Genomic DNA, 26,199 nt, shown 5'->3' on the forward strand with positions numbered 1-26,199 from the left:
TCTTCCCTTATAAATAGGATAATTCAGAATTCAGATAAAACATCTTGACAATATCATGTCATATCATAATTCAGTTCTACTTAAATATCACTGCATGGAACAAGAAGAGATCAGTTTTGGCCCATGGAGACTTCCACCAAATTTTCCCTTCATCTTTTCAACCAAATTCCAGATCCTCTCTTCAAATTGGAATAATGTTACCTGATACTGAGATATGTGGTTAAAATCCAAACGAGCAGTAAAACAGGGTACAATTGAATGAGGAAAGGAACAGGCTTTCTTCAAAACAAAAAAGAAAGATCTATATAAAGAAAGAAGCTGGTTTGTAGCAAACCAACGCAATGGTATAGAATGAAGCAATATCATTACGAACATTAACATAGAGGAAGTGGAAAAAAGAAACAAGTAGAAGAAAGTAATTTTAAAATAAGAATACAGCAGTACTTAGCAGATAGCCCTCTCACTGGATTCTTCAATAGACAATTCACTAAATTCCGTGAAGAAAGGAATATCATCCAAATCAAATCTGCATTGATAGTGGAGACATGTCCACCACTCAAGATATCCTTGACTCCTTTCAAAAATACTGCAAAAATCTGTTTGAAGACAATAGTAGTGTGGGAAATTATAACTGTTGTAACATTAATAGCTTTCCTGTTCATATCCAAGATGTGATGTTGTAATGGATCTGTCAAGCCAAGATGGGCTTGACAGATCCATTACAACATCTGAAGTTACCACAGCCTATAAAGAATGACAGACAATAAAATCCCCAGGATCTGATGGTCTAGAGATAGAACTTTGCTGCAAGGCTTGGGATTTTATTCTTCCCATTCCAGTTATACTGTTTAATTCTTTTCTCTGAACACATACCAAGTGAATTTGTAGCAAGGCACACTGTCCTCATTCCAAAACCAAATACAGTTCACACCTTAATCAGCAGCTGGAGACCTATTTCTCTATCTAATACTGACTGCATATTTTTCAGCATTATCAACAACAGGCTCAAAGTAAGAATGAGATACATAATTAAAAGCAAACAGGTGCATGGAGTTCCAGGCCAAGCAATAGAATTTAATCTGCTTCTGCTACATGATCTACTCTGCTTTTTGGTATTATAGTTAATACCAAAAAGCAGCGAATGGCAGTGCTATTAGTAGACCTTACTCAAGAAATTGATAATGTCTGGCATCCCTTTCTGTTCCACATCCTCCAGCAGACTGCTATGGGTAAAAAGTTGCTATCCATTATTAAAGGTGCCTATGCCAATTACTTGCCTCTTAGTTAATGGGTGCCTGTCAACCCAGTAAAAATTCAAAAAGGAGTCAAGAAAGGTTGCTTTCTTAGTCTATTGCTTTTTGCATTGGTTCTTGAACCTTTCTTACAGGAAGTCAACAATACATGTGCTGTGAACAAATAACAGTTCCTTCAACTATGAAGGAAAATAAGATATTAGCATATACCTATGATGTAGTGGGCACTTTGAAGGATAATGATTTCGCATGCATCTTTTTTTGGTATTTTGGAAATATTCAACAAGACCAATGGATTAACTGCTAATGCAGACAAGACAAAATTAAAAGTTTCTGGAAAGTGGGATCTTGGATGCACTATTTTTGGACTAACCCCTAAGAGAGAGAGAACCCCCTCATTATACTTTGAATTTCCTTCTCCACTCACCAAATATATTACCAGTTCAAGAACATATACAAGAACACTGAAACCTTAGAAGACTAGAAAACTGTGCCAGTTTCCTTTTCTTCTAAAGCCACAGTATTCAAAACCATGATCTTTCCTGCTCAGTTATACATAATAAATATTACAGACATCACAGAAACTAAAGAAAATGAATTAAATAGTAAGCTTGTGCAATTTTTTGGTCCAGTCGATACCAAGAACTTAAAAAAAGGAATTTTTTCAATTATCAAAGAAGCATGGAGAATTTGGGCTTCCGATTTTAAAACTAAGCAATATAGCTTCAAAAATTCATAAAATATTGCAGACCAATCACACATATGCAGACCTCCGGTACTACCTGGGTTTTCATCTTCCTCTGTTTGAAGTAAATGATTATAATGATCCAAAAGCTGAGACTGTTCCTGAATACTACAACATTCTGTGCTTAACTCTAAGACTGCTATAACACTCTGGCATTGACATTCTTCCCATTAAAAAAAAATGTAAAGTTTGGTATAAAGAAATCTTTAATCTCTTTTGTTGCAAACTTCCACAGTTGGGTACTGACAACAACACTTTGTTTCATAACTTATTGAACCAAGGATATGCTAACAGGAGGGATCTTACTTGGAGAATTGCATATGGTCGCCTTCCAGTAAATATCATCAAATGGAGATGCTTTAACATCGGAGTTCCAACTGTTACCGACTGGAAACAGTAAAACATGCATTCTACAGCTGCCCTCTTGCCCTGTGTATTGGAACCGACTGTGTAATGTGTTGGGCATTCCATTACTTACAACATAACAGGTTATTTTTTTGGTACCCATCATCTGTCAGCAATGGTAAGAGAATTTTGATTTTTTATAATTAATAAATTAAAATACCATTTATGGAAGGTTAGAAAGAAACATGAATTTGAAAACTAGCAATATAACAAACAAATGCTTTATAATATTGTGCTGTGGAAATTTTATTGTTCAGTCAGGTGATTTTTGAATTTAGAAACAAGCATTCTAGGAGATATCAAATTTTTGGGTAGGTGGTATAGACCAACCAAATAATGCAACATCACCGGGGTGGAGGGGATAAAATTCTATCTATTTTTACTATGAGAGGTTTTTTAAATGGTTCCATCTTCTGAATTCAATGTGGTCTTATGGTCAATTACAGGGATGACTGGAGAGCAATCCCAAGCAGAGAAGGCAAACTCAAGCCGGTTAACTCAGATAAGGCTAACCACCTGGGTATTGCTCATCAGTGCACTTTAGTTTCAATTGGTCTTTTGGTTGTTCATCTGCATGAGACTTGTGAAACAGGAAAACTGATAGCCTTTGGCTATATGATGATATAAAAGAGCTGAGGACTTTTCTCTCTCATACTATCTATCTGTCTTTTCTTTCTCTTAATACTATCAGGCTATCTTGCACTGCTATACTATGATGAGCACTTTTTACTTTTTCACCCCAATAAAGGTCTAAAACTGGTCTGGGTACTGGCCCTTCCCATAATGCATAGCATTATACATGTCTGTAAGGATGTGTGTTGCATCATGGGATACTAAGGCAACTGATGTGAAGTCATTAGCCTCTATATACAAGTAGCCCAGTCGTGAAGCCACTTCACGTGAAAACTTTGTTTGCTAACGCTTGGATAAGGATGAAACCAAGAATATAATTTCCTGGCATCTTTCATCTATATTATAACCAAATGAAAAAAACTTTCAACAGGTAGAACATTAAGAATTATTGCTGATATTAATTCTCAACAGGAAGATTTGAATAGATTTCTAGCTTGGACAGATGAGTGGGGTTTTAGTTTTAATATTAATAAATGCAATGTGCAACATTTTGGAGTGCTGAGATATACTATGCACTATATTGTTGGAGCTGTACTTCTGAATCTTGGATTGATGATGAGACTGCGCCCTGAATAATACATTGGTCAGACCATAAATAGTATATTGTTCTAATATTTGGACACATAGTTTTCACTGCAATGTGAAAACATCATAGAGGGTCAAAGACAAATGACCCAAGTGATACCAGGACTCTGGAGTGTTGTTTATGAAGTATTTGAGGGAATGTGGATTACAGAGGTTGGTGGATAGCAGGAAAAGAGGAGTACATAGAGTCGTTCAATTTAGTTAAGGGATTCTGTCAGATTAATAGAGAAGGAATCATAAAAAGAGCAGATGTTAAGATGGGAAGAATGAGAGATCATCCCTGGAAAATGTGTAAAGATTTGGTGATGAAGGGTGCGAGTATTATATTTTTTTACATGCAGAGCTGTTAGTGGGTGAATGCATTCCTGGAGAGCACTGTGAATAGAGGGAGTGTAAATACCTACAAAGTTCATTATGATAGACATGTTTCTGGTTGAGTGGATCTCCCACAATGAGTCTATTGACTTCATGGGGGATACCACAATCATAATAACAACTGATATCAACTAATGAGGTAGGAAAAGTCCTTTAAGCCCTATCTATATTTTAGAAACTGAGTGGGCACTTTAATCTCTATTGGTAGCCAATCAGAGATAGCTGGCCTCAAGGCTATCACTAATTTAGGTGCACACAGTGAAGAGATGGCTACCAAGTGATGCCATCTCATGGTCCCTAATCCTAACACAATATTTCTAATGTCTGAAATAACGTGGGTTGTACAGTCCATTTTCTTGAGTTTAAAAGATGAAAACTCTGTGTTTCCGGAATAAAAAATCCACTTGCCCACACGAGAGATTGACTAAATCAGGAACCAGTTGAAAAAAGGCTTAGGAAATGTTCTTCTAGTTAACGAACAGAATCAAATTCACAACACTCTTCCTTTGGGTGGTTTAGTACTGAGGAGTGCAAACACCACCTCCAGTAAGATACACAGGTGCTATATAATATAATAATAATGTAATATATAATATAATATATATAATAAAAACAATAATAATAATAGGAGACTTAGAAATAATGCAAACAATCTACCTTCTGAAGAACAAAATGGTTTCAGACATGAAAGATTGTGTATACACAGTATTTGTGTTAAAACATATTGCTAATAAAAGAAAAGATTTTAATTCAGAAATTAATTGGCCTATGTGAATTACGAGACCATAATTCACATAGACAAAATACACAGAGGAAAAGTTATGGAATATAATGAAAAAACATTACATTTGATACAAGCAATGCAAAGTTAATATAAAGATACTAAAACACACAGTTAAGTAATAAATCAAAAGAAGAAATTGAAATTAAGGTGTTAGACAAGGAAGTAGCTTATCTCCAACTCTATTTAATTATATATATATTGATTAGATTATTAAAAAATGGAAAACAATAATAAAACAAGGTATCCAGTTAACCAGAAACTGTTATCAATACAATGTTGTATGCAGATGATCACGTTACATTACAAGACAATGAAGATGACCTTCAAAAATCAATTTATTAATTAAACAAAATAAGCCAACAATAAAATTTAAAAGAGGCAGAAAAGAAAACAAAACTCAATACAATTTAAAGTTTGAGATCATGTCAGATAAAAAGTAGGCAGAAAATAAAATAATAGAACAGGTGACAGTTTTCGCACTGACAAAAAATTATATTCTTGGTATCATCTTTTATCCAAGCTTAAGCAAACAAAGTTGTTGCATGAAGTGGCTTCATGACTGGGCTACATGTATATAGAGGCTAATGATGTCGCATCAGTTGCCTTAGTATCCGATAATGCGATACACACATTCTTAGGGACATGTATAATGCTATGCATTATGAGAAGAGTCACTATGCAGACAGGTTTTGACCTTTATTGAGGTCTCATCAGTGGGAGTCAGAACCAGAAGTGATACCAAGGTTGAAGTAATGCAGAAGTCATGTTTCTATATACAAGTAGCCAAAAGGTGTCACACCTTATTATTAAAATACTCTGGTTTAGAGATAAATGTTGAAAGTTTTTCCACTTGATTATACTATAAATTGAAGATGTCAAGAAATTATATTCTTGGTTTAATCCTTTATCCAAGTGTAAGCAAACAAAGTTTGTGCATAAAGTAACTTCACGATGAAGGCAAGTGATGTGAAGTCATCTCATGTAAAGAGCCTCTATAAACGAGTTGCCCAGTCGTGAAGTTACCTAACACGCATGCTTTTCTTACAATGACGAGCTGACTACCCATCTAATTCAAAAAACTATGAGTCACAAAACCGGGCACTGGATATATAAACTGGACTGTTTAAATTGACAACCAACTTGGAACTAACAGATTTCGAGTTGGAACACGAAACATAAAAAACTTTGTTTAAACTTGATCTCTTCAATGTGTTATTGACATAATAGAAAATTCCAACATTCAAATCTCAGTTATACAAGAAAGCAAATGGCTAGGTCATGGAAACCTACAAACAAATAATAGAACAATATTATACAATGGAACATCTAATGAAAGACATGAAAATGGTGTAGGCTTTATGGTGCACAATAACATGGAGTTCTCTGTCAAGAATGGGGTTATGTTCAATTATGTGACTCCTGAGAGACTCAGGCATCACCTTGGAACAGTGCAATGGCTTGAGAAGATACAAGGAAAGAATGTCAGTAGTGAATGGTAAGTGGTCAGAAATTGCTTGAGGGTAGCAGTATCAGACTGCATACCCAAGGTCAGGAGGATAAACCAAGTTGGAATTAAGTGGATGAGTAAGGATATAAAGCAGGAGTTGCAAAAAAAAAGATCAACATAGTCATGGGCAGTACAAAGTGCAAGCAAGTAGGGTGACTAGTTTGGTCAGGAAGGTCAAATCAGACTATGAGAAAGAATTAGCCAAACAGATCAAAGTAAACCCAAAAGAGTTTTTTTTCGTTATGTAACAAGTAAGATATTAAAAAATATGCTGAACCTGGACTGGATGGCATATGAACCCGTGTACTACATGAATGTGCAAGAGAATTGCCATTGCCTCTGACGAAGTTGTTCAATCCAAGTCTCATCTCTGGCAGTGTTCCGAGGGAGTGGAAAGAGGGTAAGATAGTTCCATTGCATAAAGGTGGCTCCAAGACAGAGGTATAAAACTACAAACCAATTAATATATTGGGAGTGGTTGTTAAAGTATTGGAAAAATTGGTGAAAAGTAAAATACAACAATGGACGGATAGGGATGATGCTTGGTTAGGTTAGGATACTCTATAGTGAGCAGCAAGATTTTGTAAAGGGTAAAGTGACAGCAGAATTGAATAAAGGTAATGGCTACACCATGATACTGCATGACTTTGCCAAGGCATTTGACAGAATACCACATGGAAAACTGTTACAAAAACTGGAGAGGATGGGAGCTGATATGAGGTTAGTAGCACGGATAGGGGAAGGGGATGGTTATGGACAGATACCAGAGAGTAGTATGGTGGTATGGTGGAACAGAGTACGATACCACCATACTACTCTGTTCCACCATACCACCATACTACTCTCTGGTAGTAGTAGTGGTGGTGGTATGGTGGAACAGAGTTTAGGAGAATGATAGCAACTAGTGGAGTACCTCAGGGTTCGGTACTCAGGCCACTACTCTTAATTTGTATATCAATGACATAGAAAAAGATTTAAGAGGGATATTCAGTTGTTTGCTGATGATGCAAAACTGGGAAGAGCAATAGTTGATACAGGTGATGTAGCACCCTGCAGGATGATTTAAATAAATTGGTATTGTGGGTAAGGGATAATGATCATTAATTTAATCCTTTCCTTCATGCTTACATGGTGATCAGAATACATCATGAAAATTATGGAAATTACCATGTTAGAGTAAAACTTTAGTTTAATATAAATCAAAATAAACACTCGACATTTTGACCTTCACATTAAGATCATCATCTGGAGTATACACATACTCGTATATACAAAGAAACAAGCTGCACAATCTGCATGGTATGCTAAAGTTACTGATCAACTGTTACAACTAGTGGCCTGACCTCTGGTGAGGGGAAAAAAAACACTTTACTACATCAAATTTAGAGTCCTGTTATTATTATTATTATCTATTAGGTTACAAAATTAAATTAAGTGCTGGAGAGCAACATGTTCACACACACAAAAAAATTACTTATATACATATACATATAAATTGCAACAAATCATTATGGATAGTGGCCAATAAAAGCAGAAAAATTGCTTAGAGTCCTAAAGTCAAGGTTTGCTGGAAAACTAAGTGAGCTGAATGTGTGCCAGTAAACCATGACTTTAGGACTTGAAGCAATTTTTCAGCTTTTACTGGCCACTATCCATACAAGTTTGTTGTAATTTATATGTATATAATTTTGTGTGCGTGTGTGTGTGTGCGTTGTGTGTAAATATGTTGCTCTCCAGCTTAATTTAATTTTGTAACCTAATAGATAATAATAACAACAGGACTCTAGCTTTGTTGTAGTAAAGTTGTTTTTTTTCACCAGAGGTCAGATCAATACTTGTAACGGTTGGTCAGTAACTTTAGCATGCCATGTAGACTGTAGTGCAGCTTGTTTCTTTGTATATTGTATATTCCAGATGATGACCTTGATGTGAAGGTCGAAACATCATTTTGGTTTATATTAAACTAAAGTTTTACTCTCGCACAGTAGTTGTTTCGATAATTTTCATGATGTATTGTCAATTTAATGTTGAAAAATGTAAGGTTATGTACTTTGGGTTGAAAAGGTTGCATATGGTGTATCATATTGATAGTATTGGATTGCAGGAAATTGAATGAGGCTAGGGACTTAGGAATAATGGTGAACAAAGGGTTCAAGTTCAAAGGACATATTGCAAAAGTTGTTAAAATAGCTCAAAGTATTACTTGGATGATACAAAACATGTTAACAAGTAAAGATAAGGAAGTTATTATCCCTCTTTATAGGGCTATGTTTCAATCACATCTTGACTACCGCACACAGATTTGGTCACCTGAGTTTCATGGGGACCAGGAGATGGTGACAGGTCTGTGGAATACTTCCTACAAGGATAGGTTGAAGATTTGTGGGTTACAAAGTTTAGTTGATAGGTGGAAAACAGGGGACATCATAGAAACTTTTAAGATATTAAAGAGGTTTTATAAAATTGATGCAAGTGAAAAGTTTCAATATATGACAAATTGAGAACTAGGAGCCACCTGTGGAAGTTTTGTAAGAGAGTGATTAGTAGGGGTGTGTGGACCAGATTTTTTGCATGGAGAGTGATGAGTGATTGAAATAGATTGCCAGAATTGGTTGAGAGTTCCCTGACATTGAATGGATTCAAGGAGAGGTATGATAAGATTTGTGTGTATGATGGTTGATTTGGATATCCCGTGATGAGTCTCTGGACTCCATGGAGATGCCATAAATAATATCTTGCCATGTATAAAACTTGATCAACTATATTATATCTATGTTTCTAGTCATCTGTTCAATGTTGCAATTATCAGATTTATGCACCAATAGAAGATATGGATGATGGTGTTAAAGGAAAATTTTATGAGGAATTAGAGAGCATATGATTCTTTAACTGGTCATCATATAAAATTAGTCATGGGTGATTTTAATGTTCAGCATTAAATATCAAGTTCAGCCAGAGTGAACATTAGTAATGATAATAAGATTTGAGTCATTAATTTTGCATCTTCCAGAGAGCTTACAGTTAGTAGTATGTACTTTCCCAAAAGAAATATCAACGAATAAACTTGGCTTTCTCCAGATTGAACAGTATGCAACCAAACCATGTAATGATAAACAATAGGTACAAAACATGCATAAAAAATGTCCATACCTACATAAGAGCTGAAGCAGATACTGATCATTGCCTGGTAATTCACATTTCAGGTTAAAACTCTGTCAAATGGAGAAATGTTAACCAAAACAGAAATAATGATCAATATAAATGAATGGTCAGTGCATTTTCTCTCCAACCCAACAGGCTGCAAGTTCAAATCCTACTGTGGGCATGGATTTTTGTGAATGTTTTTAGGTGGGAGATGGATTTCATCACCTGGTGTGCAATCACTGTCTCGCTTATTGGAGGCCTGAAGTGGCTTGAAATATTTTCATGTTTGATCTCTAGAGCAGGGTTTTGCAGATCTGGTAAAAAATAAATAAAAAATAGGGGGAAAAATATATGTTCAATAATTTTAATGACTTAAACCACCGAGATAATTAAGAATAAAAGTTTAATACGGACACAACTAATTTCGTTGGTAAGCCAACTTCGTCAGGTGTCAAAGTACAAAGATATATACAAAAAAGACCGACAGAAACATTGCACACTAACAACAACAGAGCTATCAAAAAAAAACTACAGTTAAGTTAAAATTGGAGGGCGTGCTTCAGTTCTAGCTACATTTATACATGTGCGTGTGATCTCGCGAGAACGCCAGCACTGAACAGCAGAGCTATGCGAATCTGGCAAATTGTAGCTAAGGTTGTTATTCATATGGGTAGAATCCAGGGTGATTTCTTTTGACTCCAGGATACGTCTTTCAAGTTCATTGTAATATTTGTGAATATTAGAAGTTTCATTCCAGTCTATTTGGTGTTGCAGCCTTCATCAGAGTTTACAGAGAACAACACATGGCTGGCAAGGGCACTGGCTCGGATTCTATTATAAGAGATGTCTCTTTTGTGCTCTTCAAGAGGGAGAAAGATTGATTTATCAGTTTGTCCGTAGTAAGGTTTACTACGGACAAACTGATAAATAAATAATTTATCAGTTAATGAACAACAAATAATTCTGTATACTCCTCGGAACTGAAGATGGTGATGTTTTTCTTTTGGATGACTAACGATAGATCGGAGTTTAGGTAAAGCAGAGAAGCACGTATTGATGTCGAACCTTTTTAAAATTCTAGCCAGTTTGGAGGAGAGGGAACTAATGTAAGGCAAGGAGATGCAAGCTCTGGAGGGGGGGTAGTAAAATCTTCATTTGTTTGTTGACAACAGTGAAAAAGAAATTTCTCAATACTTTTTGGAGCAAAACCATAGGTAAAGCAGAGAAGCACGTTTTGGTGTCGAACTTTTTTAAAATTCTAGTTACTGAACATGTTCATAAACTGAGTCAATCTGCATACAAATATATATATATATATATATATATATTATCATTATCTGAGACCTCCAGGGAATCAAGGACTCATCGAGGGAGGCTGTAAATTACCCAACCCAGCTTTCATACTTTTTCTTAAATTCATTTACACTACATGCACTCACTACCCCTAAAGGCAAATTATTCCACTCACTCACTGCTCTCTGGGAGAAAAACCTACCTCTTATCCCTTTATTGACTAAGAATAACCTTAACTTCCTTGGATGCCATGGTGTTCTCTCCCCATCTTCCATATAACGAAAAATCTCATCATTTGAAATGCTATAACACCTACTCAAAAGTTTATAGACCTCAATCATATCACCCCTCTTTCTCCTGTTAACCAAAGTCTGCAATCTGTCCTCATAATCTAAATCCCATCCGGATATAATCTTTGTAACTCTTCTTTGCACAATTTCCATAGCTTCTTTATCCCCTTGGAACCCGGAAGACCAAATCTGCGCACAGTAATCAAGGTGTGGTCTTATCAAAGGCTTATAAAGAGGCAAAATTATTTCCTTATCCTTACATAAGGTTCACTTCAACATAGCAATTATCTTCTGAGTTGTATTTGCAACTTTTGCTATGTGACCTTTTGAACTTTAAATTCTTATCCACCAATACACCAAGATCCTTTGCCGCTTCAGTTTCTTGTAGCACATAACCCCGCTAATATATGTCGTTGGAACTCTAATCACGCCAAAGTGCATAACTTTACACTTACTAACATTAAACTGACAGCAGTTTTCATTTGCCAAGATTTCCAGTCTATTACTGAATAGATATCCAGTCTATTCAGCAATTACAGAATGATTGGAAATCATTTTGTAATTGCTGAATATTTGTAGCATCCCTGATTGCCCTGCCTATCTTCACATCATCAGCAAACAATTGTGAATCTGATGACAGACCCTGTTTAATGTCATTAATTTATAGATTGAACAATAATGGCCCAAGGACTGAACCCTGAGGTACACCAGTTACCTTAAATCTAGCAGATTCACACCCACTGTATACCATTTTTGATATCTGTCTTTTAATCATCATCCCCCTTATCCAAGTCGACAGTTTATAATCCAATTCCTTATTCATCAGTTTATTCAACAGCCTTTCGTGTAATCCAACATTATCATAGTTCATCCATTCCCTTTATCCAACTCGGCCATAACATTGTTATAAAATATGAGCAAATTGATAAAACATGACCATCCTTTAGTAAACCCATGCTGTTCCCTGCAGAGTATAGAATACTTGTCAACCCATTTCTGTATGCGAGTTCTTACCAACTTCTCTAAAATCTTCACTACCACACCAGAGATACTAATAGGTCGGTAGTTAGAAACATCAGTTTTTGCATCACCCATGTAATGGAACTATCATACATTCCTTCCATTCCTGTGGTATCATTCCTGAGCGCTGAGACTCAAGTTATACAAATGTGTGAAAGGCCTAGCCAATTCATCTGAACATTCCTTTAGCAAACGGGCTGATATTCCATCTGTCCCTATTGACAAATTCTTATCCAGGTTATGCAAGAACTCTTCAACCTCATTTTCATGAACCTCTAACTCTTTATCCAACATAGCAGTAGCACTGTGCAACATGCTACATACACCTGGTTGATATATCTTAGCAAAGTGAGCACTCATTAACTGAACAATATCCTTAGCTTCCGACATTCGTGTACCATCTGCATTCAATAAAGTTATTCTTCCACATTCATTCTTTCTTTTGCTTGTGGCATAACGATAAAATTCTTTTGGATTGCCTTTAGCTTGCATGGCCAATTTCTTTCCATACTCCGTTTCAGCTTTTTTCACAATACTCGTTGCTTTTCTGGCCTGAGCTTTATATATTTCATAACTCCTCTCACTCTTATTCTCACGATATTCTTTCCACATGATCTTCTTCCTGTGGATCTCTTGCTTAATAAGGCTGCACATCCATTTTACTCCCAACCTATTTATTTTTCGAACACTAGGGATATATTCAGATACCACCTCATTCAAGCACTTTTTCAAAGATTTCCATGCATTGCTGACATTTTTTCCATTCAGTAACTGATACCATGGAATCAAAGATAGTATTCTTCTAAGTTGATCGTAATTTCCAACTTTGTAGTTCAGCATGTAGGCTGTTTTAATTGGAGCTTCAATACAAGTAGATACAAGTAGTATTCAATACAAGTAGTATTCCCAAGGAAGAACAGCATGATCACTGTCACCAGTTGGTGGTAAAATAGCCATATTCTCGACAGAGATCTTTTCTGACACTATGAGCAAATCCAACACTCTTTGACATCGAGTTCCTTCTTTCACATGCTGCTTGAAAAAGTCTTGCAACAATTCAATAAATTCCTGTTCTTTCTTATCATGAGATTTCTCTTCTACCCAATCCATGTTTGGAAAATTAAAGTCACCCATAATGATTATGATCTTGGTATCTATAAGGGTAAATTGGTGATGCATTTCTTCGTCCCCCTACAACTGAGCTGCCAGGTCTGTAGCAACATCCCACCATATATTTCATTCTGTTAACCTCCACTTCAAATCATATAGACTCAAACTCATTGCTACATGGGACATTGTTACCATCATTGTTTTCTTGTATTTCTACCCTAACTGGACTTAAGTCATCTGATATCATTAGTAGCACTCCTCCTCCTCTCCTATCTCTTCTGTCATTCCTAAAAATAGTATATCAGTTGCACTCGATTCCACTTACCATATCTGATTCTGCTAGCCAGGTTTCACTAATGCCAACAATCTTAGGCCACATCACATTCAATAAAGCAACAAACTCAACCCCTTTGTTTCTAATGCTGCTGGCATTTGTGTATAGACATAATAAATTACAACCTAGCCTATTCTTATAATTAGATAGGCAATCTATTTGGTCTTGTTCTAGAATTTTCTCTTTTCCCTCCTCAGACATACTTAAAAGGTCCGAACCCAAATCATATTTTTCCACTCCTTCGCCACATACATAACCATGTTCAAAGGCATTCATATCTTTATCATGTTTGTATACCATAGTGGAACCTTCACACACATTTTTCCCATTCCTCCCTTGATTATCTAGTTTTCCTGACTCTGCACAATATATGTATGTATGTATGTATGTATGTATGTATGAATATATACATACATAAGTGTTATAATGAACTTGAGACGTATTCTCGAATCCAAAGAAATTTCACTCGATTCAACCCACCTGAATAATAGCATCAGCTACAATTTATCTGATAAGCACATTTCTGCTATCCAGTACTGGCGCTCTCGCGATATCTCTCACACACAGTTACATATGGCTGGACTATAGCACGTAATGCAGTTTAAACTGTACTACAGTTTATAATAGATCTGTTGTCGTTATTATATAATGTTTTTGTAGTTTTTTGTGTATATAATCCTTTGTAGTTGGACACCTGAAGAAGTTGTTTTATCAACGAAACTAGTAGTGTTTCTATTAAATCCCATTCTTTACTATTTTCAGTGTTTAGTCATTCAAACTTTTTAATTTTCATATCATTTTCACCGAGTAAATATGAATTCTAATATGTATATATATACACACACAATGGGTGTACAATATATATATATATACACATACATATATATATTATATATATATACACACACACACACACATATCTATATCGTACACCCACAGTTCATAGAACCCGGTCTTGGCAATCTGGCAGATTGCCAATTCATGCTGAAGGGGAGAAAAAAATAAAGGATGTATGAATTGGTCACCAACACGTGAAATCACGTGCTTTATATTTAAAATTTTCCAACAGTTATACAAGAAAAATAGTTATCACTTTAAAAACTACCATGTTCATAAAAGAAAATAAATTTTCCAACATGTAATAATAAACAACTCATTCCACAAGACGGATTGATTACACTATTGTCGGAATGGATTCTCCTTCTTCTGACATACGCACAAGTGTCGAAGGGTCTCGCATCTGTGGGTGTGTGTGTATATATATATATATATATATATATATATATATATATATATAAATCAATAAAAAATAAAAATAGAAAAAAAAATCCTTAACATACAACGGTACAAATGTACTATAGGTTCATAAATAAACCTTTAGTGTGGGTGTGAGCCACATAAAACAACAATAATACTGAAAAATGTAAGAATGTAAACATGCAAAGACACTATGCAATAAAGATAAAGCAGAAAATACAGTATTCAAAAACACTTATATCAGAGAAAAAAATAGAAAATACATGGATTCAAATCAAAAATATTTTTATTCATTGTGCAGAAGAAATCCTTTAATTCATAAACAACAGAAAGAAAAATTAATGGTTCATTTCTCTCATCAATAACATATGTAAAGAAGCTATAAAGAAATGTAATAATTTGAGTTTAAAAATGCTGAGAATTATAGGACCTGAAGAAATTTAACTAGTAAAATACTGTGTTGAGAGAAAAGGATGGCAGAGAAAAAATTAACTAAAAAGTATCCCATTGCATCTGATAAATCAGATGCAATGGGATACTTAAAAGATATAAACCATGAACTTGAACAGTGACTAACAATCATGGAGAGTGAATTACCCAAGAAAAAGACTGTTGAGGAATTCAGACAAGATTTTGAGAGACTAGTAAACAAGTCATCACTGCCACCAGATGAAAACCTTACATCCGAAATACAATATACAGAGGATAATGTTAAACTCGCACTTTAGGAGTCATCTCTGACTGAAGCTGAGAATGTTAGAGCACTAAAAAATAAGGCACGGTTAAAATAAAATTACAGCAAAACTTTAAAAATTGGAAGAACAACTGAGATTCATGTACTCATCAAGCTGATATGGCAAAAAGAAGAAATCCCAGTTGATTGGAATATAGCCATACTTCACCCTATTTTTTCCAAAAGGAGAAGCTATAACAGTAACTATAGCTGTCTTTCTCTCTCTCTCTTTCGGACACTTGCTACCAAACATTGTCTACACTAATATAGAAAAGAATTCATGTATCTGCTTCAAACATTATAAGAAGAGAGTATCAGTGTGGCTTCTGCAAGGGAAAGTCAATAATGGATCATATTTTCACTCTCTGACAATTGCTAATAAACAATGAATTTGAGAAAGAATTGCATCTAGTATTTGTGGACTAAACAAGCATGTGAGTATACATCAAAATGCACTATGGGAAACAATTAGACTTTTTAGAATATCACAAAAGTATATAAATATGGTAAGAGTTTATAATCACCACACCCTCTGCAAGGTATGTTTTCTCCAGAAACATTTGTCATGTTTTGAAATAAAATATGGAGTCTGCTAAGAAGATGCTTTCTTAACAACTCTTTTCAATCTAGCGTTGGAAAAGTGAAAGTCATTAGAGACCTAAATGAACAAAGAAGAATGGAAATAAAGGAGAACAACATCCTACTGGCTTATGCCAATGACACTGTTATTCTTGTAGACTCTCATGAGGATGTTATACACAGCATGTCTAATTTAATCAAGGCAAGTACGCCTATGAATCTTGTCATATACCAGAAAAAGGCTAAATATATGTGCATTTCAAGGACCCATCAAGACTGATCCAACCTGGTTGTTGATAATTATATCTTTGAGCAAGTGGATAGTTTTAACTATCTACGAGTCAACATTAGGAGCGACAAATGATGTGCATCGAGAGATAGAAGTGAGAATTGTGAAGATCAATCGTGGATATTTTGTAATTTCACAGTTAAAGTCTAGAATATTATCAAGAAAATACAAAGAAAAAAAACTATTTAATCTTGTAACCAATATTAACCTATGGTTGTGAAACATGGTCAACAACAAAGAGAGATAATAGAAAACTTACCACATTTGCAAGAAAAGTACTTAGAAAAACTTTTGGACCATCTTACAATCAAAATACTGATCTGTATCAACAAAGATATACTGAGAAGCTATAAAACTTGTTTCAAAGACATGATCCAGTCCTTTATATGAAACAAAATAATTTAGTGGTCTGGTCGTGTTTGGAGAGCATGAGTTAATCAAACAAATATTTACAAATAAAACTGACAAGAAAAGACCCATAGGAAGATCCCAAACACAATGGATGGATGTGGTAATAAGAGATTTTAAGACGGCTGGATGAATACTTCATGCTAGATGCAGCTTATAACAGAGACCACTGCTGAAACTTAGTACAGCAGCCTTAGACATAAATAGATCATTAAGCTGAAAGATGATGAAGGAAGCACAGTTTTTCACTTAAGATAACAAATTAAATATGAAAACAGACAACAGAATAGCAAAGCTAGTATGGTGGGGAGCCAGCTAAATAAACATACATGGATTAAGAAAGAAATTAGTCAAAACACTTAACTAGCAATATACACTGCTAGCTATGTATGCACCAGTAGAACACCACAGGATTCTGTCCTTGGGCTACTACTATTTAACTTATTTGTTAGTAATATTTCAGTTGGTCTTTCATTTCAGTTATATTTCAGTTGGGGAGAGTCATAAAAGTGATATTGATACCAACTGTCTTCAGGGAGATTTAAATAAATAAGGTACAGTTTTAATCTTTCTAAATGCAGAAATACAATTCTAACAACTTTGCACTCTGGAGTATAGTGCTATGTGCTGTATTAGTAAAAATGTACTCCAGACAGATGGCACAACTGAATGATGGCTGACAAGTTCAGAAATTCACATTTGTTATGAAGTGTTATGAAGATAGCACTAGTCATCTTAACTATATAGATATGATAAAGACACAACTAAATATGAGGAGGAAGATGTTCTATACAAAGCCTTGATTATACTGTACTTGGACTATTAGCCATAAATTTTGTCACCTAGTTTCCATAGATGAGGAAACAAAGAGAATGTCCATCTATTAACAGCTAAGGCAATATTGGAGTTTTATAATTTTAATTATAAGAAAAAAAAAAGGTGAAAGCTGTCATATCACTTTTACAGAGCAAAGTGATATGACAATAGTGCTTAAATTGGTGAGGTATCTGATCTGATCCTGTGGCTTCCTCTCTTTAAGAGGGTTGCAGCTGATTACTAAGGAGATAATGATGCAAGGTGGTTTCCCATTGCCTTCCTTGCCGTATTTCTATGACTGTAGCCTGTGCGTTCACGGGTCTGGTTTGCTTGCTTGAGGGATGAAAAACCCCAGATAAACTGGAGGAAAAACCCTGCTGTCCACGCCCAAGACCGGCTAACTTGGCTATGGCTGAGGAATATCCTTAAGCTCCCCACATCGTCGATGGGAATCGAACCTAGAACACTCCTTCCCCAGGCATATGGTTGCAAAGAGCAAAGCCACTAGGCTAACTGCGCGGACGAGGTGAGGTATAGAAGGGGAATATTCACATAGTAGAGAAAAGGAGAGATAGTAAGAATTAAATTTAAGCCAGTTCCAGAAGTTTTATAAGAATGTAGTGTGTGAATAAAACATGTTACACAGAGAATGGTAGGTGAATGTAATGTATTGCTATTGCCACAGGATATTATGAGTGACAGGAGTGTGAATGAGTTTAAAGAAATAAAACATATGACAAACAAATAAAAATAAACAGATAAAACAAAATCCAGAAGTTTTTTAATCTATGTAGCAAATAATAATAAGAAGAAGGACGACTATGGAAATGACTTTAATCACTGGTGGTGGTAGAAAGGTGAAAGAAGCAAAAGAAATAGTTGAGTTGCTGATGCGACATATTCATGTCAGAATTGGGATAGATGAACAGGAGGTGCTCAGCATGTTGAAAAATATCCATGTGAATACAGCAGTAGAACTGAATGGCATGTTGCCCTGTGTGCTACGTGAATGTGCAGGAGATCGGCTGTGCATCTGACGAAGTTGTTTAATCCGTCTCAGCTTTGTCAAGTTTACAAGGGAGTGGAAAGAGAGTAAGCTAGTTTCATTACATGAAGGTGGCTCCAAGACAGAAGTAGCAAATCAGAAACTAATTAATATCTCAAGAGTGGTGGTTAAAAATATTGGAAAAGTTGGTTGAAAGTAAAATCCAGTGAATATGGATGGATAGGAATACGACACTCAATGGTGGGCAGCATGGCTTCGTAAAAGTAGGTCCCGCCTTAATAATTCACTCACATTTTATAATAGAGTGACATAGGAATTAGATAAGAAAATTGGTTACAATATGATATTGTATTTTGCAAGGCATTTGGAACAATACTACATGAAAAACTATTACAAAAGTTGGAGCAAAATTGGGAATGAATATGAAGCTAGTAGCATGGATTGGGGAAAGGGGACTAACAGACAGACACTATAGAGTTGTGTATGATAAGAGTGAAATCTAAGAGAAAGCATGACTAATGGAGCACTGCAGGGTTCTGTACTATGGCCATTACCTTTTAATTTGTATATTAATGATATAGGAAAAGATTTAAGAGGGGATATTTAGTTGTTTGCTGATGATGCAAAACTGGGGAGGGCAATAGTTGATAAAAGGTAATGCAAATAGCCTGTAGGATAATTTAAATAAACTGGCATTGTGGGCGAAGAATACTGACTGTCAATTTAATGTTGCAAAATGTAAAGTTATACACTCTGGGTTGAAGTATATACTGTGTATCATAATAATAGTACAGGATTGCAGGAAATTGATGAGGCTAGGGATTTGGGGGTAATGGTGGAGAAAGAGTTGCAATTCAGAAAGCATATTACAAAAGTTGGTGAAATAGCTCAAAAGATTATTGGGATGTTGAAAAAAATAGACACTAGCAAATATAGATAGGGAGGTTATTATGCCTCTTTATAAGGCTATGACACGGCTGCATCCATTTTACTGTGCACATACAGGTCTGTGGAATGCTCCCGATGAGGACAGGTTGCTTACTTATAAGTTATTAAAGGGATTCTACATGATTGACACAAAAGAAATTTTTCAATACGAGAAAAGTTAACCCCTGGAGTTTGTGTAAGAGTGTAGTTAGTAAGGATGTGTGTGGACCAGATTTTTTACTTGGAGAGTAATGAGAGTGGAATGGATTGCCAGAATCAGTTGTGAGTGCCCTGACAGTGAATGAGTTTAAGGACAGGTATTGTGTGTATAAAGGTTAGTGTGGGTATCCCTGCAGTTCATCAACATTCTACTTGGAGAGAGCCAATGATTTCGAACAGTCCCGTCAAATAAAAATCCACAGGACTTATGAGAAGACCATACAACTGGTCCCTCAACCAATCTGTCTTTCAGGAAACCTTGGATCACAGTACCCTCGAGTCTCACAAATGAAGTGTGACAACTCCATCACACATGAATGCATTTCTCCTACACAGTAATTACACATCACTGAGCACATCACAGAAGATATTTTCTACCTTGTTTTGCAAGAAGTTATAGTATCAAGATCCTGTAAATTTGACTGGCAAAACAAACTAACTTATTAATCTGTCTCAAAGACACATACCCATAATGAATTGCTGCTGATGTTTTGACTGAATAACTGCATGTGGATTTTAATTGGAACCCATGCGAAAAAACTAACTTTTGGTCCTGCATACGTAAAACATTGCCAAAATATCAAATGACAATGATCATTTGGTAAATGGGGCTTGAATTCATCCACTAGGAATGGTTTGGGTAAAGCCAATTTTCATACAGCAATTTTTAACAACTGATTTTTCTAGGTCTCAGCACAAGAACACCAGTGTTTGTATATCAAAGGTTATTTTGGACACTTACATTTTGGCTTGACTGACAGAAGTGATTTTAATTTTTCACTGATATAGTATTTTTGCTAGTCTAGTGCATGATAATCTTACAAATGTCAGAATCTGGTGTAAGGCTTATATACTGGCTATCGATAACTGTAGATATTTAAGATTACAATGTTAAGTAACAGTAAATTTAATTAACATTTCCAATATTGCTTTGCCCATTTTAGAGGGGGGGAGCACTATTTAGGACTTTAGGCTTACTTTCAGTTGCCATGCCTCAGCCTCCTTACTCAGCGTAGTACCTATGTGAACATATCATATTGTGTTCACTGACGATGGCAATTTGACTTTGCCAAAATACTGGAAATATGAATTTAATTTATTGCAGTTAATATTAGTGTATGTTGTACTTTCCTAAAAAAAACTACAAAATCCATCAAAGATATCTTTGAATCATCAAATGTCAGAGACATCTCTGTAAGAGAACACACATTTATACTCTCATTAGTCTCTAAAAACTACTTTGTATCCTTTTCTGCTTGGGACACCTCATTTCATCTATACACAATTACTAGTCCTATATAAATCCTAAACCTGCCCAAACTTAAAGAGTATTATTATTCTCCCATATGGAACAACATATCAAAAACCTCTCTAAAAGTTCTTGATACTATCCAGAAGAGAACATTCTAGTTAATGGATCTTGTTCACACTCCTCCACCTACTTTTTTTATTCTGTTACTGCCTTTTGTCTTTTCTTCATTTCAACTAGATGTATTTATGGCTCCTAAATAACAGTAATTTACTATTTTTATATGTCATGTCAAAAAGGAAAGTACAAGGTGGTTAGAAAAGTTAAAAAAAAGATATATTACAAGCCAAATCACACGAATCAAAGAAATTAACAGATGTATTTTCACAAACCACTTCATAATTCACGTTACTTCAACTGCAAATGTAATCAACTAATCTTCTTGCTGATGTGATCATCACTGAATGATGATGCAGAGGTGGTTTGTTCCTCACAGTTGAAAGAAATGGAATTATTTGACTCTGCCAATATATCTATACCAAAAGTTCAGGGTCAGCATAATCAGCATTAATGATAAAGAAGAATATAGAGTATGTTCATAGCATTAATCAGGCCATTCCATCAACTTCACAATGTTCTGATAATTCCATGTGTAAATCCAAAAACTTTTACTGGTAACCCCCTAATGATTCTGTTTCTATCCTATTATTGTCCTTATTCTCAGATGAATGTGAAGATAAAGAATGCAAAAGCAATTATTTCTTATTTCCAAACCAAGATAATCTAAATTATTTTTTAAAGTTTTGTAACTAAAATAACCCAAATGTGATGGACAATTATATCATGAAAAAAATTTATATTCAACAAGGGGGTCTATATTGATATCGATGATGAACTGCAATTATAATGCTATGGCTAGTGAAATTTATAAATCCTGCACATCTTGCTGTTATCCAGTTTTAACTAAATTTAACTTGCACACATTGGCATAGAGGAGTATTTTTTGGCCTATAAAATAAGTATTAACCTTATCTTCAACCAGAATATCCTGTGAAGTATTTCTCAAAACTAATATATATTCTGAACAGATTTAGAAAATTGTCTTACAGACACATTTTGAAATTTCCACATTTATGACATGCAAAAACACTTGATGAAATAAGTAACAATGATATGTTTAATAAATTGGTATCAAAATGTGTTTTTAAAAAATATAGTGTAATATAAAATAGAAGATTCATGGGTTGTTCTCAAGTAATCTCCAAGGCCCATTTTGGTTGCTCAGTCTGCTATTGGGGTCTCTTGCTTAACCTCATGACTACAGACAGCACAAATATGTAACTGGTTTTGCATTATCTCATGCAGAGGATTAAAATAGAAATCATGTAATAAACTGGTAGAATTTCAACTTGTCTATAAGCTCAAGCAACTTAAAAATTGGAGGGAAAGAACATTCAGAATTAAGAATATCAGTTTGCTTTCCTTAAATTAATCTTACCACTTGATTGAGTATTTGTCATTTCTTCAGCCTGAGGTAAGTAATCGTTTATGCTTGTCGGATCTAATATTTGTGCAGCTTCAAAACAACCAGTTTCTAATAAAATTGCAAGAAATTTGGAATATGCACTTGGTCCTCTGGTGCATAACTCTAACAAAAGGGCTTCTTTTCTATCAGTATTAGTTTTGTTAGCCTAAATGAAAGTTAAAACATCTTATATACAAATACATAAAAGTATCACATATTTATTATGACATATGTACACAGTCTTTCACAAAATATCTAGAGTAGATGTATAATTTCTCGCAATATTTCACTTTTGAGGATGTGAATGGAGATTTCACCACCTGACTCAGTCTAGTGGTAAAATGTCCATTCACATTTCTTCCCAATTTTACTCTTCCTTGATGCCACAATTTACATCTTTCATTTTCTAATGTTTTACTCTTTTTTAACTAGTCTCACTTCTTCAATTTTACACTCTACTATTCCTTCACTTTCATCATCAAATCCCTTACTCTCGAGAAATGTACAGAATACTATAGCATGTTACAAAATACAAGAAGTGTACAAAATCGAGAATACTGCACGATAAGTTTATATTATTACTGCAATAAATGCATACTATTGCAAATTCTAGGTCTAGGTCCCATAGAATCAATGCTATTTTCTTCTCACTAATACAAATAGTACAAGGTAAGATCTTTATTATAGTGAACTGAATTTCCTAGCATATGACATCATGATCAAAAAACAAAAGAAATAACATGAAATCATACACAAATGAAATAACTATCTTTACGTATGCAGGAAATAAAGCAAAGGAAATGCAGGAAATCATACACAGACAACAAAACACTAAGGAATGGATAAAACCAAGCATAAAGCATAAAAAATGACATTAAAAGTAAAAAAAGCAAACAATAATAGGAAACACAAAAAAAAAACTAGAAGAGAACAAAATCATAAAATAAGGTATAAAATTGATGTTAAATTTCAAGCTACTTTAGCATAAATTAACATTCAGTTACCCGAGATCTTCATAATAAACTACGTTTGTGCAGACTATACCATTAAAATGAAAAACTTAGATGAAAATATCTAAATAAGAAAATTCTTACCTTGTGGATAACACACACACATAAATTTCATAACATTAATTAAATTATGAATTAAAGAAATACTGTATACTCTGTCATATTTGTTTAATTTACAGTTGTAAGAAAACAGTATCAATTCATGTCAGTTGGATCCAATCAATTAGGAAGGTGACTTTGTTCACACCAGCTGCACCGATTACTTTTCCTCTGAACTAATCCAGGCTGACTAATGTTCTTCACTTATGTCCTCCAACTTTGTAATTGGAGGTGAACAATTATACAGTTGACAAAAATAACCTGAAGTTTTCAGGTTATTTTTGATTTTAATGGTATAGACCTCATATATATATACAAAGATTTCAGGGAAGTGACTACTTTAAGCTAATGTAACATTTTTGAATTCTTCTTCTTCCTTTCCAGACTTATTTGCCAAGTGGCATATTCTGGACTCAATTCCATCTTTTTAAGGTTCTTCCTCTGAATCAGGTACCTTTTGGTGATAATTTGAATTTAAATGTTAATTTTGTGACTTTTATAATTTCTCTCTTTTAGTTTCATTTTTCTTATATTGTTTCCTATGCCTCTCTACTTTTCATGTCGTTTTGTGTGCCTTATGTATCATTCATGCTAAAACTTTGTGTTCTGTCATCCAATTTCCCACCAATTTCTTTCTTCTGTTTCCTGCAATTTTCTTTGTTTATGTATGATTTATACCATACATAAGCATTGTTTTGTCATCATATGATTTTCCACCATTTCCTTGTTTTGCATAAATGGAGTGTGGGGGGAGGAGATCCATTTTTCCCCTAAATTCACTATAGCGAACCTTGCGCTATAACAAGCCATTTCTCTGGTCCCTAGGGGGGGGGGATTCACTATAGAGAGTCTCTAGCACAGTGGTGTTTTACCTTTTTACTGGCCCGCATCCCAGTGAACTTCAATTTACATTCTCCCATCTCCCCTTGAAAAATGTGTTTTTTTATTTGTTAGAAAATAAAATTTATTGCAAAACAGTTTATTGAAAAATACATATACATATATGAGGTTATGCTAGAGTCTAGCGTAACCTCATATAAACAATTTCCTTCCAAATTAAAAATTAAACATTCCAAGAAATTATATTCTTGGTTTCATCCTTTATCCAAGTGTAGGCAAACAAAGTTTACACATGAAGTCACTTCACGACTGGGCAATTTGTATATAGAGGCTAGTGACTTCACACCAATTGCCTTAGTATCCCATAATGCAACACACATATCCTTATAGACATGCATAATACTACGTATTATGGGAAGGGCCACTACCCAGAAGTGCTAACAAGGTTGAAGTAATGCATAAGTCCATGTACTTTCCATTACTTCAACTCATGAAGGAAAATGACCTCTGTATTTCTTCAACATTGGTATTACTTCTGGATCTGGCTCCAGATGAGACTTCAATAAAGGTCGAAACCAGTATGGACAGTGGCCCTTCTAGGGCAACCAACCCTCCCATATTTCCCAGGAACTCCCGTATTTTAGCTAATTTTTTTGAATCATCCCGGCTCCCGTATTGATCTTCAAATACTCCCATATTTTTCATAATCAATCATTGTCATTAATTTTTCAATGTATATTATAACCGCCAAATATAATTTGACACTAATATCGAAGGTTTGGAAAATTCTAACAGATACAATTCTGTTCCGGCCAAGGAATATACGTGGGTATTCCGGCAAAGATGTTATATCGCTGCATTGATCTTGTAACCTTTGGCACGCCATTTTAATAATCGATATCCACTTGGAATAATCAAATCGCTGGTAGCGATTTTTGATATACACTTCCGGATTTAGTTTGTCTGTTTCCTAACTACATTCTTACCAGCTGTTGTGTCTGCATTCATTCTTAAAGTATTTTCAGTATCCTCGAACATAGAGTGCCATAGTATATTTTCATGATGAATAGTGATGATGAAACAGAAAGTAATAATGTAAAAATGCCACCAAAAAAGAAATGTAAATATTTATGTGTTTATCTGAAGAAATGGGAAGAACAGTACTCGTGGCTACAACCCGTGCCATCCAACGTTCACAAAGCTGATTGTATATTATGTAAACGTGACTACAGTATCACCCATGGGGATAATAATGACCGCAAACAACATTCTAGCACTGAAGGACATAAACGGAGAGAGAGAAAGATGTGAAGACCTCTTTGAATTTGAACCTCTTTTTCGGTAACACAAGTAAGGACTTAAACAACACTGCAGGCGAGCTAGCATTAGTTTTTCACACTGTAAAACACAACATCAGTTAAAGAAGCATGGAACTCCGCAAATAAGCTATCAAAGGGCATTTTCTATGACTTGAATTTGGCCAAGAAGATTTCATGCAGTTGGACAAAGGCAGAAGCAATTGTGAAAAATGTTCTGGCTCCAAGAAGTGTGCAGGACTTTATCAATGTTTTAAAAGATCCTTCAAAAACCAGCAACTTTTTTTCAATCACAACTGATGCCTCAAACCATAAAAATAGAAAGATGTTTCCTCTAGTTGTGAGATATTTTGTTCCTCTAAGTGGCATAAAAAAAACAGGCTCCTGGACTTCACTGAGCAAGCCAATGAGACACTAACTCCATTCACAGCATGATAAAGTCTTCCCT

At 34.9% G+C, this 26,199-nt stretch overlaps 1 protein-coding gene across 1 annotated transcript in view; it reads right to left on the reverse strand.

Annotated features, from left to right (window-relative positions):
* The window catches only part of LOC150096463 (caspase-3-like), a 249,302-nt gene that overhangs the window by 169,694 nt on the left and 53,409 nt on the right, over positions 1 to 26,199 (reverse strand). Inside the window, exon 2 of the mRNA XM_090408616.1 lies at positions 22,460 to 22,652. Within this exon, the coding sequence (XP_090264742.1) occupies positions 22,460 to 22,652 (193 nt within the window). The remainder of the gene's footprint in view (positions 1 to 22,459; positions 22,653 to 26,199) is intronic.

The sequence above is a fragment of the Typopeltis vanoorti genome, chromosome 18, assembly GCF_054136105.1.
Source record: "Typopeltis vanoorti isolate ZY-2024b chromosome 18, IOZ_Tvanoo_1.0, whole genome shotgun sequence".
Taxonomy (NCBI): domain Eukaryota; kingdom Metazoa; phylum Arthropoda; class Arachnida; order Uropygi; family Thelyphonidae; genus Typopeltis; species Typopeltis vanoorti.